The sequence below is a fragment of the Oncorhynchus gorbuscha genome, linkage group LG15, assembly GCF_021184085.1.
Source record: "Oncorhynchus gorbuscha isolate QuinsamMale2020 ecotype Even-year linkage group LG15, OgorEven_v1.0, whole genome shotgun sequence".
Lineage (NCBI taxonomy): Eukaryota > Metazoa > Chordata > Actinopteri > Salmoniformes > Salmonidae > Oncorhynchus > Oncorhynchus gorbuscha.
In genome coordinates, this window is record NC_060187.1 from 23,142,764 (window position 1) to 23,161,327 (window position 18,564).

The 18,564-nt window shown below is 42.1% G+C and overlaps 1 protein-coding gene across 1 annotated transcript; it reads right to left on the reverse strand.

Annotated features, from left to right (window-relative positions):
- Positions 1-797: 797 nt before the first annotated feature.
- scinla (scinderin like a) lies at positions 798-13,841 on the reverse strand. The gene is made up of 17 exons (XM_046300443.1): positions 13,812-13,841; positions 13,068-13,140; positions 9,249-9,433; positions 8,708-8,862; positions 7,408-7,569; positions 6,197-6,346; positions 5,607-5,696; positions 5,258-5,479; positions 4,784-4,999; positions 4,048-4,181; positions 3,810-3,900; positions 3,398-3,568; positions 2,785-2,962; positions 2,340-2,455; positions 2,177-2,254; positions 1,799-1,859; positions 798-1,517 (listed from the first exon to the last, which is right to left on the reverse strand). Exons 3-17 carry the CDS (start codon positions 9,427-9,429, stop codon positions 1,357-1,359), a joined length of 2,166 nt encoding a protein of 721 aa, XP_046156399.1. The 5' UTR covers positions 9,430-9,433; positions 13,068-13,140; positions 13,812-13,841; the 3' UTR covers positions 798-1,356.
- Positions 13,842-18,564: the final 4,723 nt, after the last annotated feature.

Sequence of the window (18,564 nt, forward strand, 5' to 3'; positions counted from 1 at the left end):
ACTATTTGACAAGCAATTGATCATGCCTCGAATTTCACAGAGGCATCCCCCTTGTGTGGCCGTAATGGCCCCTAAAAAAATGTATGCATTTTGCGGCTAGTGGCCGTTGTGCTCTTGGGCTGAATATAGTCATTATAAATTCATTTTTCCCAGCTGCCTGTTCCAAAGCACCTCTTACTCACATGACTCCCTCAGTTAGCTCAATTCTCATTATCCAATGCCGGTCGCATGATCAAGTCTTAAATATAGTAGTTTACCACCCAGCACATACACATAGCCGACACCTATACACACACAGAATCATTCAAATGTATTGTATGAAGCACCTTTTTACATCAGCATTCGTCACAAGAAACCCAACCTAAAACCCCAAACAGCAAGCAATGCAGATGTAATACCACGGTTGCTAGAAAGAAAGGTTTCAAGAAAGACAGGAAGCTGGGAAGAAAACTAGAGAGTAACCAGGCTCTGAGATGTCCAGTCCTCTTCTGGCTGTGTACTGCCAAATTCTCTAAAATGACATTGGTTGCGGCTCATGGTAGAGAAGTAAACATTACATTCTCTGGCAACAGCTCTGGTGGACATTCCTGCAGTCAGCATGCCAATTGCACACTCCCTCAAAATCTTGAGACATCTGTGGCATTGTGTTGTGTGACAAAATTGCACATTTTAGAGTGGCCTTTTATTGTCCCCAGCACAAGGTGCACCTGTGTAATGATCATGCAGTTTAAATCAGCTTCTTGATATGCCACAGCTGTTCAGTGTACATAATGCAAGACATAATAAAAAACACAACCCCCTTTCAAAAAGCAGGATGTTTTAATACAACAATCATCAAATCCCATAAAACCTGGTTGTTGGTTGTTTCTCTTCAGAAGTACATTTTTATCGGATTCAGAGTAAAATTACGACAGTATACAAGCAATAATAGACTTGGCATTTTCTTGTATTAAACTATCATTCCTGTGTTTGAGCATTGGCACTTGTTTCATTGAGAAGCCATACAGTTATACATGATAATAACAAAATAAAGACAACATTTTCTGAGATATTCATCCAAGCATAGCATGAGTGCCAGTCTGTTTGTGCTATCATTCCAACTTCTTGTCACTCACTTTCATGTCAAACATTTGGCTTGACAATACCAGCAATGGAGTATGCAAGAACACAAACAGATCTGAGACCAGGCTAATCCAATATAATGGACCAGACCAGTTTCATTGGGTTTATGTGTCCAACTGCTTGCATATGTCTTTCAGATGTCTTGGCCTTGTGTTTTCAGGAGTAGAGGATAATGCAGGAGAAGAAGCCATGCGAGGGGAGGGAGCAGGAGGAAGTGGTTGAGCACAGTAAAGTTTAAAAGCGGGCGCGGATACGCTCCAGAGGGTCGGTTTCCCACAACTTGGGGTCCCAGGCCTGGAACCAGCCGGTGAAGGTTGGTGGTTCCATTCCCTGCTTGATCGTAGTGATGGCAATGCCCCGGCGACCAGAAGGGTCCGAATCCACATAGTCTTTGGCTAAAAGACAAGAAGAAATCTCTACATTAAGCTCCATAGATCAGTGTCACAAACTCGGTCTTGGCCTAGCACTACACAGCTGATTCAAATGATCAACTCGTCATCAAGCTTTGATTCTTAGAATCTGCTGTGTAGTGCTAGGGAAAAAACTAAATGGGGGGGGCCCAGGACAGAGTTTGTGAAAGCCTGCTATAGATTGACATGTTTTGTTAGTGACTACACTGAGGTTGTGATAGCGTGTATGCATCAACAATGGCCAATAGATTATTTATCAATCGTACCAATTTTCGCTGATCCGGTCCTCTCCACCTCATTGGCTTCGTTGCCAATCCAGAGGAAGATCTGTAAAAGTAATATAACCATTTTAAATGACTAGAATTGCCATTCCCATTCAAATCAATGCTCCTTGATGGGTAGAGCGGCGGCCTTATTGGGTGTACCCATGCCAGGAAGTATTTCATTCTATTTCTATGGCTTCAACCCTGCACCCTCAGGGATCATGGGATAGAGAAACAATAAAAGCAGAATGTGGAGAGGGATTGGAGGATTGGACCACTTCCTTTAAAAACTATCATGGCAGGACTTCAGTTGTATCAGAGCCACTGGGATCATGTGGATTATACTGTATAATGGTCTTCAACATCAGGCCAAGACCTTACCTGATCCCAAGTGTCCAGAAGCATGACGTCATCAGTTGCCAAGTCTGACTGGTTGAAATCTCCAGGCACCTCCTCAGCCTGAGAGAGAGAGAGATGAATATAGAGTATCCTTCACAAGAACATATTTCATCCCTACACTTAGAGAAATCCACCCTCTACTCACTATGAGCCTGCCAGTCTTGTTAGAGCAGCCAAACAGGCGTGGTGGCTTAACCATCTTCTGCAGGCTCCTAGAGGTCTGGTACTCCTTCTTCCCTCCCAGAGCAGACCAGAACCCAGCTGGGGAAGGATGCAGAACAATACAATATGGTACATCAGAAACACTCATCATACCAGTATGGAAAACTGGTTTAATTCAATGCAAATGAAGGAAAATCTGAAAAATTAACTATAAAGCAGCCGGCAATGACATTTGCCTAAAAAACAAAAAGTAGCTTTAGAAAAACACAAGAATAAATTGGAGTAATTTTGTAATGACTGTTCATATGTATTATTTGCTTATAAAAGTGCTACAATAAACATATTTTAAAGAGGAAGTAAATGAATCCTATCATCACTAAAATATGTTATGTTATGCCTGTGATTAGGTGTAAGACTAAAACACCCACCTGGCTCCTTGCCCTCTGACACCTCAGTGGCACTTCCTCCTCCCAGGAAAGAGGTGACGTATTGGGCTGCAGCCAGCTCCTCTTCAGTGGCCCCCACTCCCCTCCACAGGAACACAGTGTTAGAGGACTTCAGCACAAACACATCATTGGTGTTCAGGAATGCAGCAGAGGGCTCCACCTGGACAGGAGAATGGAAGCGAGGGAGTGATAGTGAGAGAAAGAGAAGTGGTGAGGTACTCCTATCCTATAATCCTCCTCAGTTACTTTATTAACTGTCCGAATATACATTTTTCCTTTCTCATATTCCTTATGTAACTTCATAACTTCTGCCCTAATTTAAAGTAATCAGGATCATAAAAAATATCAGTGGTTAGTACTGTAGTTTGTGTATGTTGTGTGATCACCTAAACCTACATAGGCCTTCAGTGTGTGTGTGTGTGTGTGTGTGTGTGTGTGTGTGTGTGTGTGTGTGTGTGTGTGTGTGTGTGTGTGTGTGTGTGTGTGTGTGTGTGTGTGTGTGTGTGTGTGTGTGTGTGTGTGTGTGTGTGTGTGTGTATATACATGCAACCAATACATTTAGATTTGATTTGTATATGTTGTATGACTGACTGACCTCTACAGCCCGTGTGGCCCTGGTGGAGCTCTGGCGGATGTGGAAGAGGCGTGTGGAGCCCACCCTGCTCTGGCCCCCCTTACGGGACGTCCCCCCCAGGTGGATCACCATGGGCTTCCCCTTGAACAGACTCATCAGGTGGGCCGGCTCCTGGCCCTGAGTCACACGCACCTGGAGGAGAGAGTAGGAGAGGAGACACTTCAGCACATCCGTCAAACCACAGATTAGGATCGACACACACAAGAGGCTGGAACCTGCACAGGGTCAGCCACAGAGCAGTGCCTCTGGAGCCTTCACAAGTTCAACCATTTAAGTCAAGACAATGATATATAGAGAACCCCTTTTTATGACATATGTGATGTGATTAAATAAGATATATCTGTTATGAATAGTGTCTGAATTAGTATTTCACCTGGACAGGAGACCCTCCCATGGAGTCATCCAGCCTGACTGTCAGGAAGGCGGAGGCAGCCAGCTCATCCTGAGTACACTTCAGCCCCTGCCTGCAATCATCAATCAATCAATCTTACAGGGATATGAATAGGGACAAACACAGAGAACGGATGTGTTCCTGCCTCCTGCAGAGCTAGGCCTATAGCTTAAGCATGATTATGTCTCCCTCTTGTGGTGATATGGTGAACAATACTCACCAGGTGTAGATGATGTGCTGCTCCCTCCCTCCTAGGCGGTAGCTGTACAGTACCAGGTAGCAGTCACCTCCATAGAACTGGCCATAGCTGGAGGGGTCCACTGGCACCTGGTCACCATCCTCCACACGCCACACCTGAGGAGGAGATCCATCTCCTTTACATTACGACATACACTGAGTGTACAAAATATGAATAACACATTCCTAATATTGAGTTGCACCCCAACTTTTGCCCTCAGAACTGCCGCATGGACTCTACAAGGTATCGAAAGCGTTCCACAGGGATGCTGGCCCATGCGGACTCTAATGCTTCCCACAGTTGTGTCAATGATGTCCTTTGGGTGTTGTACCATTCTTGATAGGGGCACAACTTTGGTTTTAGAAGTGGGGAGACAAGTTACAAGAGTGCTCCACATCCCACCAGCAGAAATAGCCTGGCAGCTGGCAGAGAGAGGTGGCATGACACCAGAAATGAAACCTAATGTGTTCATAATGTTTTGTACACTCACTGTACTTCTCCCAGTGTGTCATGTTCTACATTAAACACACCAGAAGTAGTAGAGTTACATCAGTATTTCACAAACTTCTCCTCCAGTACCTATGCAAAAGATACATTTCAATTGAATGCATTCAGTTGTACAACTGACTCGGTATCCCTTTTCCCCAGCCAGTGCCACTTGTTTTAATAGTCCTGAGTTAGATCATTGTATGTCATCACTACTATCTTCCAGCCGTACCTGAACCTTCCCGGATCCGTCATCCACCATGCCGTGCTGGGCTGCCATGGTCTTGTTGGTGTGCAGGCCGGAGGAGTCAAAGGGGACCTGCATCACCCTGGCGATACGCCCCAAGCTGTAGGCCTGGCCTGGGCCCGTGGTCTGGTCCTTATCCTTCCAGTTACAGAAGAACTGCTTGAACAGGGTGGTCTCTCCTCCGCCTGGCAACACCTGGACCTGTAGAATAAAATAGAGTAGACTTCAAAGGACTTTATCAATCCACAGATCTGAGAGGATGTTGATGGGATGTGGAGTGGTGGCTGTCATGGAACGCCATTCCCTTTATGTATGGAAAATGCCGGACCAGGGGGATTAACATGTGTTCTTCCGGAGTTGGCGGTGTTACCACTTGAGACTAACTTCCCAAACATGGGTACAAGTTCAGAATATTCAAGGCAGCAGTAGTGACGGGGGAGAGGTTTGATGTAACGTTACCTGGGTGTGTCTGGGGTACTTCTTCTCCTTGATAAACTGCTCTGCGGCCTTCATGGCAGCATTGCGTTCAGCTGTGTTGGCACTAGGTCCTTTCCAGATGAAGATCTTGCTGTCCACTCCATTGTCCAGAATGTAACACTCACTGGGGGAAAGCATTTCTTGTTTGAAGGGGCTGGTCTGGGCCACCACTGATGCCTTCATGGAGCCTGCCGCATCAGAGATCTACAATACATCTTTATTCATCAATATTATACAGCGACAACGGAAATGGATACTTTTGCTGTCACAGTGCACAGCGCCATGCCATAACACGTCAGACTGGGAGCATCACAAGGCTGCAAATCTTTACCATGTAGAGAGCTCCCTTCTTCTGGTTGGATCTATCAACAGACTCGTCATCAGGGCTTCCTGCAGGGATGTTGGGTTTGGGCCCTAGAGCCTAAAAATAAACACAATCACAACAATGCTTCATGTCGTGAATAATGGGATATAAGTCAAAGACAAGTTAATCAGCTCTGCCTAAGAAGTCCCAGTGCACTCCTCTAAAAAGGTTCCAGCATTGCATAAAATACCCTGTACATAGTTTGTGACCACCATGCAACTCCTTACCCTTTAAATGCATTGAATGAGATAAGATCGTACCACAATGTCTTAGCGTGCCCAGAGCACATAATAATGGCAGATGCCAGTAACCACCCCCCTCATATTCTCTGACCCTTCCAATGTAACAGGGTCAGGAAGTGGTGGTGGTGGCTATCCTCCCTCCGCGATTATCGGTGTGTGTGTGTGTGTGTGTGTGTGTGTGTGTGTGTGTGTGTGTGTGTGTGTGTGTGTGTGTGTGTGTGTGTGTGTGTGTGTGTGTGTGTGTGTGTGTGTGTGTGTGTGTGTGTGTGTGTGTGTGTGTGTGTGTGTGTGTGTGTGTGTGAGAGAGTGACTCACGTCGATGACAGCCTGTGGCTCTCCTCCCTCCTCAATCATCAGCAGAGTGGCACGGCCATTCCTCTCGTTGTCACGGACATCGATGGCCACCTGGGACGCCTTCAGACGCTCGAAGCTGTTGCACTCGCTGCCACACCACTGGAAGATGTCCTGAGAATAGAAACAAAAGCTGTCTGATTGGCCACAACTCAGACTAAGGGAAGAGACTCTTGCCTTTATGCACAGGGGAGAGTGGGGTAAGTTGAGCCAAATGGGTACGTTAAGCCACCCTTGTTTATAGGAAACCATACACAAAATGTATCATTTGATAAAATATTTAGGAAGAGGTCATCATTTCCTGGAGTCTGTGAAGGAAGAAACCACATGGAAAAAGTGGTAAGCAAGTCAGGCCCCAAAAACATTTTTTTTCATGATGCTTGTATCTAAACCAAAGTAGATACTTTTAAGAATGTTCTATACTCCAGTTGGGGTCTCTATAAGCTACAATATGAGGTCATAAACCTAGCATGAAAGTGCATCCTTGTAGCTGCGTGGGCTAATTTAGTCAAAATGTTTGCCATGGGGTAAGTTGAGCCAATGGTTGAGCAAATGGTTGAGCAAATGGCAGAACCAATGGCAAGTTACCCTGTCCCCGGGGCTCAACTTACCCTGTCCCCGGGGCTCAACTTACCCTGTCCCCGGGGCTCAACTTACCCTGTCCCCGGGGCTCAACTTACCATGTCCCGGGGCTCAACTTACCCCACACCCTGGGTAAGCCATGCCAGGAGACCACTTCTTTTAGACATGCAATGTTTTCAAGACAGTAATGTTTACATGAATTCTGATTATTGGTAGGGATACAGACCATGCAAAAATATATGTAGATATCTTTGTTAGACAGAATACTATATTTCCCTTGAAGGCGTGATGCTGAATGTACAAAATGGCTCAACTTATCCCACTCTCCCCTACTTATTCATGCTCATGCTTGATCCACAAAATAACAACTGGAGTATTTTACAGCCCTCTCCTTCTTTGGAGAGGGCTGTAAAATCACCCTCATTACACATATGCAAACATTGTGCATGTGGGATCATTGTGTTTCTGCCCATCTGCCTATGTGACAATCCCCTTATGTAGCATTGGCCAAGTTCAACACGCGAGTCTGGTTGAAGAGACTTAGTAACATATCATAATTTAACTTAGTCTCCGATAGGCTATCCCAACCTCACCTTTCCTAGGTCGATGATGAAACAGTCTCCTCTGTTGAAGCTGGACCAGGACATGTCTACCTCCGTGGCCCTGATGGCCCTGCGGCCCTTGATGTGCAGCAGACGCTTGACGTTCATGTCGTTGGTCACCACGTGCTGGAAGCCAGAGGCCACCCCACCTTGCTGAAGGACAGAGAATGGAAATAGTGTATCAGGTTAACGAAGCTAACAATAATACATTGCTTATAAGAAGTTTATATATATTTATGTTACACACTGCATGTTAAACTCCAACGTCATTGACAGCAACTTTGTTCAGAGTTGTAAGTAAACATTTACTTCCATAGCTTCCTCTACTTGCCAATCCAGAAGCTAATGTAAAATCTTGCAAGACATGCAGCCATTTGGCTTTCTGGAATTAGACCCATATGTGTCCTCCCTTAGCCTGTCCATCATTTGAAACTCTCCATGGCAACCCTCTATGGAAAACTTTATCCACTGCATATGCTAAAACATACATACACACATTATTATAAATAGCACAGTTACTTTTTTAGCAAATCCCTCTTTTGTGCATGTACAGCTTCAAATATGTGCAACATGTGTCATGACTCATTAGTATTTCAATACTTTGATGGGTGTGTTGCTGTTGTTCTCACTAGAGTATTGACTAATACACATTTTACCATCCTTTAACTGGACGCTGGTAATCAATAGCTGTGAAATTGAGTCTCATTAGTCAACAAGTTCAAATGGGACTCCACTCTACCAATACTTAACCTAATAATGAGAAACCCACGCAAAATATTTTCGATAATTACCCTTCTCTTCAAATTCATTGGGGTTCTATGTCACTGACATACTTAGAGAAGTATAGTAGTGGGATGTATAACAACAGAGTAAGCATCTACGTGCTGGAAAGGGAAACCAAAGCTATACTGGGGTTGTCATGTGAGACACAGCGAGACCTTCAGTCATTTTTAAAAGGATGTGCAGTACTGCATTTATTAAGGATCCCCATTAGCTGCTGCCTTGGGTGCAGCTACTCTTTCTGGGGTCCAAACACATTAAGGCACTTACATCACACATAAAACTAAATACAAAACAATACATAATTGAACATAATTACACCACCACATATCTACAATACAAAATGTATAATATCACCATACAACAATATATGTGTGTGTGTAGAGTGTGTGTGCTAGCGTGTGTGGGTATCTTTATTTAACCAAGAAACATTTGAGGTTTTTCTATGGCGATCTGATCTAAGCTAATATGCCCAACTGTCTCTCTGAGATGTTATTCTGAAATATCTAACCTTGTACTTGATGCCAGACTTGAAGTAACCCAGGAAGGTGAGAGACTCGTTGTTCTGCACCTCTCTGAACTGGACCGGGCCTCCACCCAGGAAATCATCCAGCTGGGTGGTAAAGATGGCTGCCGCACCTTTCTCATCCTGAGAACTCTCACTTCCTGTGGTATCAGCCAATAGAGACGTGAGGAATTGAGGAAGAAGACCAATGGGAAAGTCCATATGAACATACAGAACGGTGTAGGGTGAAGTTCCCCCTAGATGCAGTTCTTGGGTCAGTTTAGCATTTGTCCTACTAATGGTTTAGGTTAGGATTGCTGATCCTAGATCTGTACATAGGGGTAAGTTCTTCCCAGAGCATACACAACAATACAAGGGAGGAACCTTTCAGTTCATTATCAAATATATATGACAAGTGAACAGGCATGTATCTTTTTATAACCCTTTATAACCCATTTCCTGCACATATAGGATAATGGTTTAAGGCTCAGTCTGAGTGGCCATGGTGATAAGCTGTATCAGTCGGGTAACCAGCGCTCTCTCTCACCCAGCCACATGTGGATGTAGTATGAGGGGGCAGCAGTAGTGTAGAGAAGAACGTAGCAGTCTCCGGTGAAGAAGTTTCCGTGGAGCTGTTTAAGAACCGGCTTCAGATCCATCTTCTCCACGCGCCACACCTGAAGACCAGGCTCCTTCCCTGCAGTCTGAAATTCCTTATGGAACACCATGGTTCTGGAGAGGAGGAGAAAAAAAGTAACATTTCATACTTGAGCTTGCCGTAGTTAGGACTTCAACAATGTTACGTAATAGTAACCAACCTCTATCTTGATCCACTACTCTACAAGCCATCTATTTCCATCTTGATCTAATTCTCTGTTTGGTGAGTGCTATACAAGGTGACTGGTGTTACCACTGACAAACACACAAAAACCCTCAGTGATGTCAAAGATATGATGGAAACGTGTGGCTCTTTATCACCTGTTATGGAGGCCTTTAAATCAAATCAAAGTTTATTGGTCGCATACACAGATTTGCAAATGTTATTGCAGGTACAGAAAAATGCTTATGCTTCTAGCTCCAACAGTGTAGTAATATTTAGCAATATAATAACAATACACACAATCAAAAATTGCACAAAATATCAGAATGAGCAATGTCAGAGTCCGTCCATAGAGCGTCTGTAGTGTGAAAGGTTAATCTATGGCGCTAAAAATTGTCACCCATTCTCCCGCTCCAGCGCTCGATGTTGCCGCTCTACTAACAACCGGTCCTGGCAACCCACATTACACACACCTGGCAACCGTCTTTATTTAGCCCTCAGTATTCAGGCAGTATTGGTTTTGTTTTCATGTCTAGTACGCTTCTCTTGTTTTTTATATCTTCAGGTTCTTTGTTATTAAACTCACCAACTGCACTTGCTTCCTGACTCTCTGCGTCTACGTTACAATAATGGAAGTTGCACCTTGATTCCTAAGTCATACACTACCAGTCCAAAGTTTTAGAACACCAAGTAATTCAAGGGTTTTTATATATTTTTTACTATTTTCTACATTGTATAAAAATAGTGAAGCAATGAAAACAATGAAATAACACATATGGATTGTGTAGTAACCAAAAAAGTATTAAACAAATCTAAATATAATTTATATTTGAGATTCTTCAAATAGCCACCCTTTGCCTTGATGACCGTTTTGCACACTCTTGGCATTCTCTCAACCATCTTCACATGGAATGCCTTTCTAACAGTCTTGAAGGAGTTTCCACATATGCTGAGCACTTGTTGGCTGCTTTTCCTTCACTCTGTGGTTCGACTCATCCCAAACCATCTCAATTTGGTTGAGGTGAGGGATTGTGGATGCCAGGTCATCTGATGCAGCACTCCATCACTCTCCTTTGTCAAATAGCCCTTACCAAGCCTGGAGGTGTGTTTGGTCATTGTCCTGTTGAAAAACAAATGATAGTCCCACTAAGAGCAAACCAGATGGGATGGCGTATCGCTGCAGAAGGCTGTGGTAGCCATGCTGGTTGTGTGCCTTGAATTCTAATTCAATCACAGACTGTGTCACCAGCAAAGCACCCCCACACCCTAACACCTCCTCCATGCTTTACGGTGGAAAATACACATGTGGAGATCATCCGTTCACTCACACCGCGTCTCACAAAGACAAGGCGGTTGGAACCAGAAATCTCCAATTTGGATTCCAGACCAAAGGACACATTTCCACCGGTCTAATGTCCATTGCTCGTGTTTCTTGGCCCAAGCAAGTCTCTTCCTCTTGTTGTCCTTTAGTAGTGGTTCCCTTACAGCAATTCAACCATGAAGGCCTGATTCACACAGTCTCCTCTGAACAGTTGATGGTGAGATTTGTTTGTTACTTGAACTCTGTGAAGCATTTATTTGGGCTGCAATTTCTGAGGCTGGTAACGCTAATGAACTTACCCTCTGCAGCAAAGGTAATTCTGGGTCCAGATTGTCTGACCTTCGTATATCTTAAAGTAATGATAGACTGTAATTTCTCTTTGCATATTTCAGCTCTTCTTGCCATGATATGGACTTGGTCTTTTACCAAATAGGGCTATCTTCTGTATACCCCCCCTACCTTGTCACAACACAACTGATTGGCTCAAACGCATTAAGGAAAGAGTTTCTACAAATGAACTTTTAAGAAGGCACACCTGTTAATTTAAATGCATTCCAGGAAGCGCATGAAGCCGGTTGAGAGAATGCCAAGAGTGTGCAAAGCTATCATCAAGGCAAAGGGTGGCTATTTGAAGAGTCTTAAATATAAAATATATTTTGATTTGTCTAACACTTTTTTGGTCACTACCTGATTCCATATGTGTTATTTCATAGTTTTGATGTCTTCACTATTATTCTACAAAGTAGAAAATAGTAAAAATAATGAAAAACCCTTGAATGAGTAGGTGTTCTAAAACTGTATATTGGCCTTTCTCTTGCATTTCAAAGAAGGAACAAATAAATAAATAAAAACACATGTTTTTTTCTTTATATTATCTTTAACCAGATCTATGTGTTATATTATCTTACTTTAATTTCACATTTCAAAGAACTTCAAAGTATTTCAAGAATATGCATATCCTTGCTTCAGGTCCTGAGCTACAAGCAGTTAGATTTGGGTATGTCATTTTAGGCTAAATTGTGGAAAAAAGGGTCTGATCCTTAAGAGGTTTTAATACACAACACAAGCAGGAATGACATAATATCAATATAATTTTTCCTGCAGCCATGTTTTGATTGAAGCTTCTTGTGAGATTGGATAAGAAGATACATTTCTCCTAAGGAATTTGCCCATTTGCCCATTTGTGACCCATTTGTTCCTCTAACCAATTATCCTCTAGTATTCCCCTAGCAGCTTGTTTCCTATGTGGTGCTACTGGATGAGTTCTGGGTTAATTCTGGTAGAGGATGACTCAACACAAAAAAACCTCAGAACACAGATGACAAAAACTATAATAGGATTCAAGACCCTCAAAAACAGTAAAGTTCCTACTTTTACAAAAAATGTTATGTAAGATTGAAACAAACATGATAAGAATATATTATATATTTAATTCATTAATTAAATTCATATGAAATATCAGTCATTAGAATATTAAATTCACAATCTCATTGTGCAAAAAAGCATCAACATGCAGAGAGATACATGACAGAGATGGACTTCTTTTTTTCAATGGTCAAATCCTAACTTTCCATATTCTCTAGTCAACATGTTGACACAGCAACTCAATTAAGCAATCAAATGGAGAACTGTAGCCTACAAGTATTTTTATCTCTTTAATTCCGCTGCAAGATATGACATGACTCACAGTACAAGGACTGTTTTTGAGTAGGTTTCTTTCCTCTTGGATTCATGTGATTCTAGCCAGCCGACACCCATTATAATTTAAAGGCACAGTGGCAGTCAATTCCCAAAATGATGAATGAAATAGAAGCGTATTGAAGTTATATTTATTTTTTAACTTACATTTTCGAGCAGTTATTTTTCACTACGCTTGGCCACTCTACACATTTTGAGTGAAATCTATTTAAAATAGCGAAAGACATCTAGCCTAGGCTACCTGATATGAGTTTAGAGGGCAACTACATTATGATAAAGAATAGATCTACCGGCAGCAACATTTTACTTCAATACTTAAGATTCTGATAATAAACAACTTTATAGTTTAGTTCGTCTCTAAAGAAGCTACAGAAATTACTAGGTTTCCTATTTTCTATGAACATAGGCTTTCTTTTATTTCAGATCAATTTATGTATTTATTTTACAAATCTATGTGTATCCTTATTGTATGAGAACAAGTTGATGTATAGTTATAAAATGTTGTATTATATATCTAATTTTTTTACCTGTTAGTAGAAAACTCTCGAAGATGAACTCAGCAGAAAAGTCAGATTTGGATGTTGTGTAGTATTCCAGATTCTGAAAAGATTGAACGTGAGAGAGGATATTATATAGCTGGAGGTCAGCGCTCCGGAAAGAAGAGGCGTCTCCGGACGCGCCCCAACCCACCTGCAAGTAACAACACGTCGTAAACATACCACTACAGTTCTACATTGAGTAAGGTACCAGTCATTGGCAGCAGTGGCGGTTCCAGCTTGTATGGCTCCCTGGGCGAACCCCCACTTTAGCGCCCCTCCCCCCAACAGCAACAAAAAAACACCATTCTGCACTGTAATTTTTATTCAGACATTTGGAACAACGCAAAGAAATAATAACATTTAAAACTATATAAATATATATATTTTTTTAAAGACTCATAAATATCAAAAAGTAACAAAGACAAATAGAAACAAATTGTAGTATATAAATACAAATAAAAAAGAGAATCAAATTATTACACTATTACCCTATTGCAAACAAAAAACACAAATAAAACTAAATTGCACAAATCCTGTATCACACAAATAGAATAACACACTTATAAAGAAGATAACCTGATTATTACACTATTGCACTTCAAACAAGAAACACAAACTAAATTGCACAACTAATTGCATTAGTACTGTACAAAGTTAGAGGTGCGCTATTTGATAGATTCCCCCGCTCGCCCTACCTCGGGCTTCCAGTGGAGAGACCTAAGGTAAACCTACCTCGCCCCATCTCGTACTTCTGAGTGGGAGACCTTCACAGGCAGTAGCCTGCCTAGCTCACAAACTAGCATCAGGGCGCCTACTCCGATAATGTTTATTGACCCACAGTCCCACACCGTGACATGATATCATTGACGTGACATGCAAATGAGCGATAGAAAACCGATCGCGCAAATGTCACCATTCAGATATATTTTTTTTTTGTGCGGGCGCCCAATGCCGCACCGGGCAAGATGCCTATGCCTAAATCCGCTATTGATGGGCAGGAATGGAATGCCAACAAATATTTGTATACGTATTTATGGAACTTTACAACTACTGTCACTGTATGATAAATTCCATACATGTCAGCATTTATTCACATACCAATGCAGCACAGATCATGACTATAACATTGCCACGTAATAAACTTGTATTCGTGTGTAATAAATCCTGTTTTGAGTTTTATTTATATTATGGTTATATAGGAGTATGGAATGTTTTTGCTAAATGCAAAGTGACATTTCAAACATGACAACAACTACGCCTACATAAATAACAAAGATGTTGAACAAAATGGTTCTTCAGAGAATAACTCTAGAAAATAACTTAATCTCTGCTGCTATGAGATTGGTGCCCTTTTCTACTTTGCCACTGTCTGATATGTGTTTGTGTTATCTGGTATCCTTGGGACACTCATTCCCTAAACCCTAACCTTAACCCCTACCCTAACCCTTACCTAACCATAACCATAACCCTTATCAAATTTAGACTTCAATGTGGGTAGGGAGGTCCCACGGACCCAGTATAGCAAAGGCTGACTGATATCATGCTGTGTTCAGCTCATCTAAATACATCCTGGTAGAGGACGTGAGCAGTTTCCATATTATTTTGGCAGGATACTTTGTTCCATTGTGCTGTCTCTTAGTCAACCTAAAAAATAGATGTGATCCAGCTGTAGATGCCAAGGTATAGGCCTAGCATTTAGAGTATAAAAACAATAGTGAAGACTTTATTGTGAATGAAACTGCATGTTGAGGCACACTCATATGTATCACTCAGATGAGAGAAATGTGACGCTTGGTTTAAGTTGCTCAGTATCCTCAAAGGAACATATTGAGGTTGTTACCAGAATGTGGAACTCATTCCTTTCTTTAACAATCAAAATGGCAGCTTCTGAGGCCAAAAACAATCAAACAACCTCTAACAACCTAACACGTAAAATACATACAGGTAAGACAGCATTCCTAGTCTCGTGGGCCCAGTGACCTCAGTCTACACCCAACCAGGGTTGGGGTCAATTCCATTTAAATACCTTTCAATTCACAAAGTCAACCAAGTTGCAATTCCAAATTTTCCACATTGAAAAGCATTGAAGATAATTGGATTGTCAGTGCACTTCCTGAATTGACTGGAATTGAAATGGAACCCTGCACCCAACAACTATTATTTGCTGCAACGGAGTACTTTGTTTCCCTTGACATCATGCATGATATGAGTAGTTAAAATAAAAGTACACTATTTTGCTTCTTGACTGGCTGCATCACCGCTTGGTAAGACAACTGCACTGCCCTCGACAACAAAGTGCTACAGAGGGTGCTGCAGACGGCAGTCTCAATATTATTTTGGCAGGACACCTTGTCCCATTGTGCTGTCTCTCACTCAGCTTAAAATATGTGCTCCAGCTGCAGACACCACAGAATAGTATTGAGGGTATAATAACAATAGGGAATGCACCGGATTAAACTTCTCAAAGACTTTAAACCTATTCTGAATGAAACTGCATGTTGAGGCACATTCATGTGTACCACTCAGATGAGAGAAATGTGGTGCTTGGTTTTAGTTGCTCAATGTCTGAGGTTGTTACCAGAATGTGAAAATCATGCCTTTCTTTTACAATTAAACAACTCATAAAACAAGAGTTTCCCAAACCTCTGTCCTTGTGATACCAAGGGGTGCCATTTTTGCCTTAACACTACACAGCCAATTTCAAATGATCAAAGCGTGATGATTTGATTATTTTTTAAATCCGCTGTATAATGCTAGGGCAAAAACCAAAACGTGCAAGCCTTGGGCTCCCGAGGACCGAGTTTGGTCACTTCCCTAAGAAAACACGTCAAATACATACATGTAAGACACCATTCCCAGACTCTTGTGGGTTCAGCAACTCCAGTCTACAACTATAAATTGCTGAAACACTTTTTTCCCCCCAGGCATCATGCATTCTTTCTCCTGTTTTTTTTCCCCCACTCTCACAGTCATCAATCAGGATAGTACAGGTGTCTTCTCCTGCATGTGTTCATGTGCATCTATGGCTGACATATTTACAGTGTATCAAACATTAGGAACACCACACCTCCCTAATATTGAGTTGCACGCACCCCCAACTTTGCCCTTAGAACAGCCTCAGTTCATCGGGCCATGGTCTCCACAAGGTGTCGAAAGCATACCACAGGGATGCTGGCCCATGTTTACTCCAATGCTTCCCACAGTTGTGTCAAGTTGGCCAGATGTCCTTTGGGTGTGGAGCATTCTATATACATAGGAAACTGTTGAGTGAAAAACCCAGCAGCGATACAGTTCTTGACACAAACCGGAGCGCCTGGCACCTACTACCATACCCTGTTCAAAGGCACTTAAATATTTGGTCTTGCCCATTCACCCTCTGAATAGCACACAAAGTACATTCAGAAAGTATACCGTCTTATTCTAAAATGAATGGAATAAAACATTTCCCCAACAATCTACACACAATACCCAATAATGACAAAGAATTTTTGCAAATTCATAATAAATTCTATATTGAAATACCTTATTTACATAAGTATTCAGACCCTTTGCTATGAGACTCGAAATTGAGCTCAGGTGCATCCTGTTTCCATTAATTGTCCTTGAGATGTTTTATACAACTTGATTAGAGTCCACTTGTGGTAAATTCAATTGATTGGACATGATTTGGAAAGGCACACACCTGTCTATATAAGGTCCCACAGTTGACTGTGCATGTCAAAGCAAAAACCAAGCCATGAGGTTGAAGGAATTGTCCGAAGAGCTCAGACAGGATTGTGTCAAGGCAAGGGAAGGGTATAAAAAAAGGTCTGTAGAATTGAAGTTCCCCAAGAACACAGTGGCCTCCATCATTCTTAAATGGAAGAAGTTGGAACCACCAAGACTCTTCCTAGAGCTCAGACAAAGTGAGTAATCGGGAGAGAAGGGCCTTGGTCAGGGAGGTGACCAACAACCCAATGGTCACTCTGACAGAGCTCTAGAGTTCCTCTGTGGAGATGGGAGAAAGACAACCATCTCTGCAGCACTCCACCAATCAGGCCTTTATGGTAGAGTGGCCAGACGGAAGCCACTCCTCAGTAAAAGGCACATGACAGCCCGCTTGGAGTTTCCAAAAAGGCACCTAAAGACTCTCAGACCATGAGAAACAAGTTTCTCTGGTCTGATGAGACCAAGATTGAACTCTTTGGCCTGAATGCCAAGCATCACGTCTGGAGGAAACCTGGCACCATCCCTACGGTGAAGCATGGTAGTGGCAGCATCATGCTGTGGAGATGTTTTTCAGCGACCCTAAGCACACAGACAAGACAACTCAGGAGTGGCTTCGGGACAAGTCTCTGAATGTCCTTGAGTGGCCCAGCCAGTGCCCGGACTTGAACCTGATCGAACATCTCGAGAGAGACCTGAAAATAGCCGTGCAGCGACGCTCCCCATCCAACCTGACAGAGCTTGAGAGGATCTGCAAAGAACGGGAAAACTCCAAATATATGCGTGCAAAGCTTGTAGCGTCATATCCAAGAAAACTTGAGGCTGTAATCACTGCCAAAGGTGCTTCAACAAAGTACTGAGTAAAGGGTGTGAATACTTAGGTAAATGTGATCAGTTTTTCATTATTAATACATTTGCAAAATATTTTTGCTTTGTCATTATGGGGTATTGTGTGTAGATTGACGAGGGGAAAAAAACAACTTAATCTATTTTATATATAAGGCTGTAATGTAACAAAATGTTGAAAAAGTCAAGAGGTCTGAATACTTTCCGAATGCACTGTACACAATCCATGTCTCAAGGCTTAAAAATCCTTCTTTATCCTATCCCCTCCCCTTCATCTAAATCTGAATGGATTTAATAAGTGACATTAATAAGGGATAATAGATTTAACCTGGATTCACCTGGTCTAGTCATGGAAAGAGCAGGTGTTCTTAATGTTTTGTATACTCGGTGTAGTGAGTGTACATCTATGAACATTTATGTGAAAACAATCAACCACGTTACAGCAGTGCAATTCCACCTGCAGAAATAGCCTGGCAGCTGGCAGAGAGGTGGCAGGACACCAGAACTGAAACCCAACAAGCTTTTCATTTAATATTCCCCCTGAAATCCACACAGATCCCTCTAAATGCCCTCTGCACGCAGCTTACCATTGAATATGCAAGATATTCTTATGAAAAAGGATCAAATCTGAGGGTAAAAATATTATAGAACAATTTTGGAGAATGAAAACCCTAAGCAGTGCATTAAGAATAAGCCTGTTGGATTCTTCATTTATTGAAGTCATTTATTGTGAATTGCAGTGAATTTGACAGTAACTTACAGGCAGCTCATTGGCAAGTAAGTTACTGTATTTCATATCGCAGCAAATATAGGCTATTACAAGGTACCTGTAAAAATATGTTAATAAGTCAGAAACAACAATACCATGTACCCACTAGTGGTCAAATATTTTTTGGTACTACAAAAATACGGCATGGTACTGTATTCTGTTGGG

Bases quoted from the DNA above. Each gene is read 5' to 3' on its own strand.
- scinla (XM_046300443.1), bottom strand. From the start codon at position 9,429: ATGGTGTTCCATAAGGAATTTCAGACTGCAGGGAAGGAGCCTGGTCTT. The intron at 5,000-5,257 runs GTAACGTTACAT...TTTATTCTACAG, and splicing joins AGTACCCCAGACACACCCAG to GTCCAGGTGTTGCCAGGCGG. The intron at 2,963-3,397 runs GTCAGTCAGTCA...TCTCCTGTCCAG, and splicing joins GGGCCACACGGGCTGTAGAG to GTGGAGCCCTCTGCTGCATT.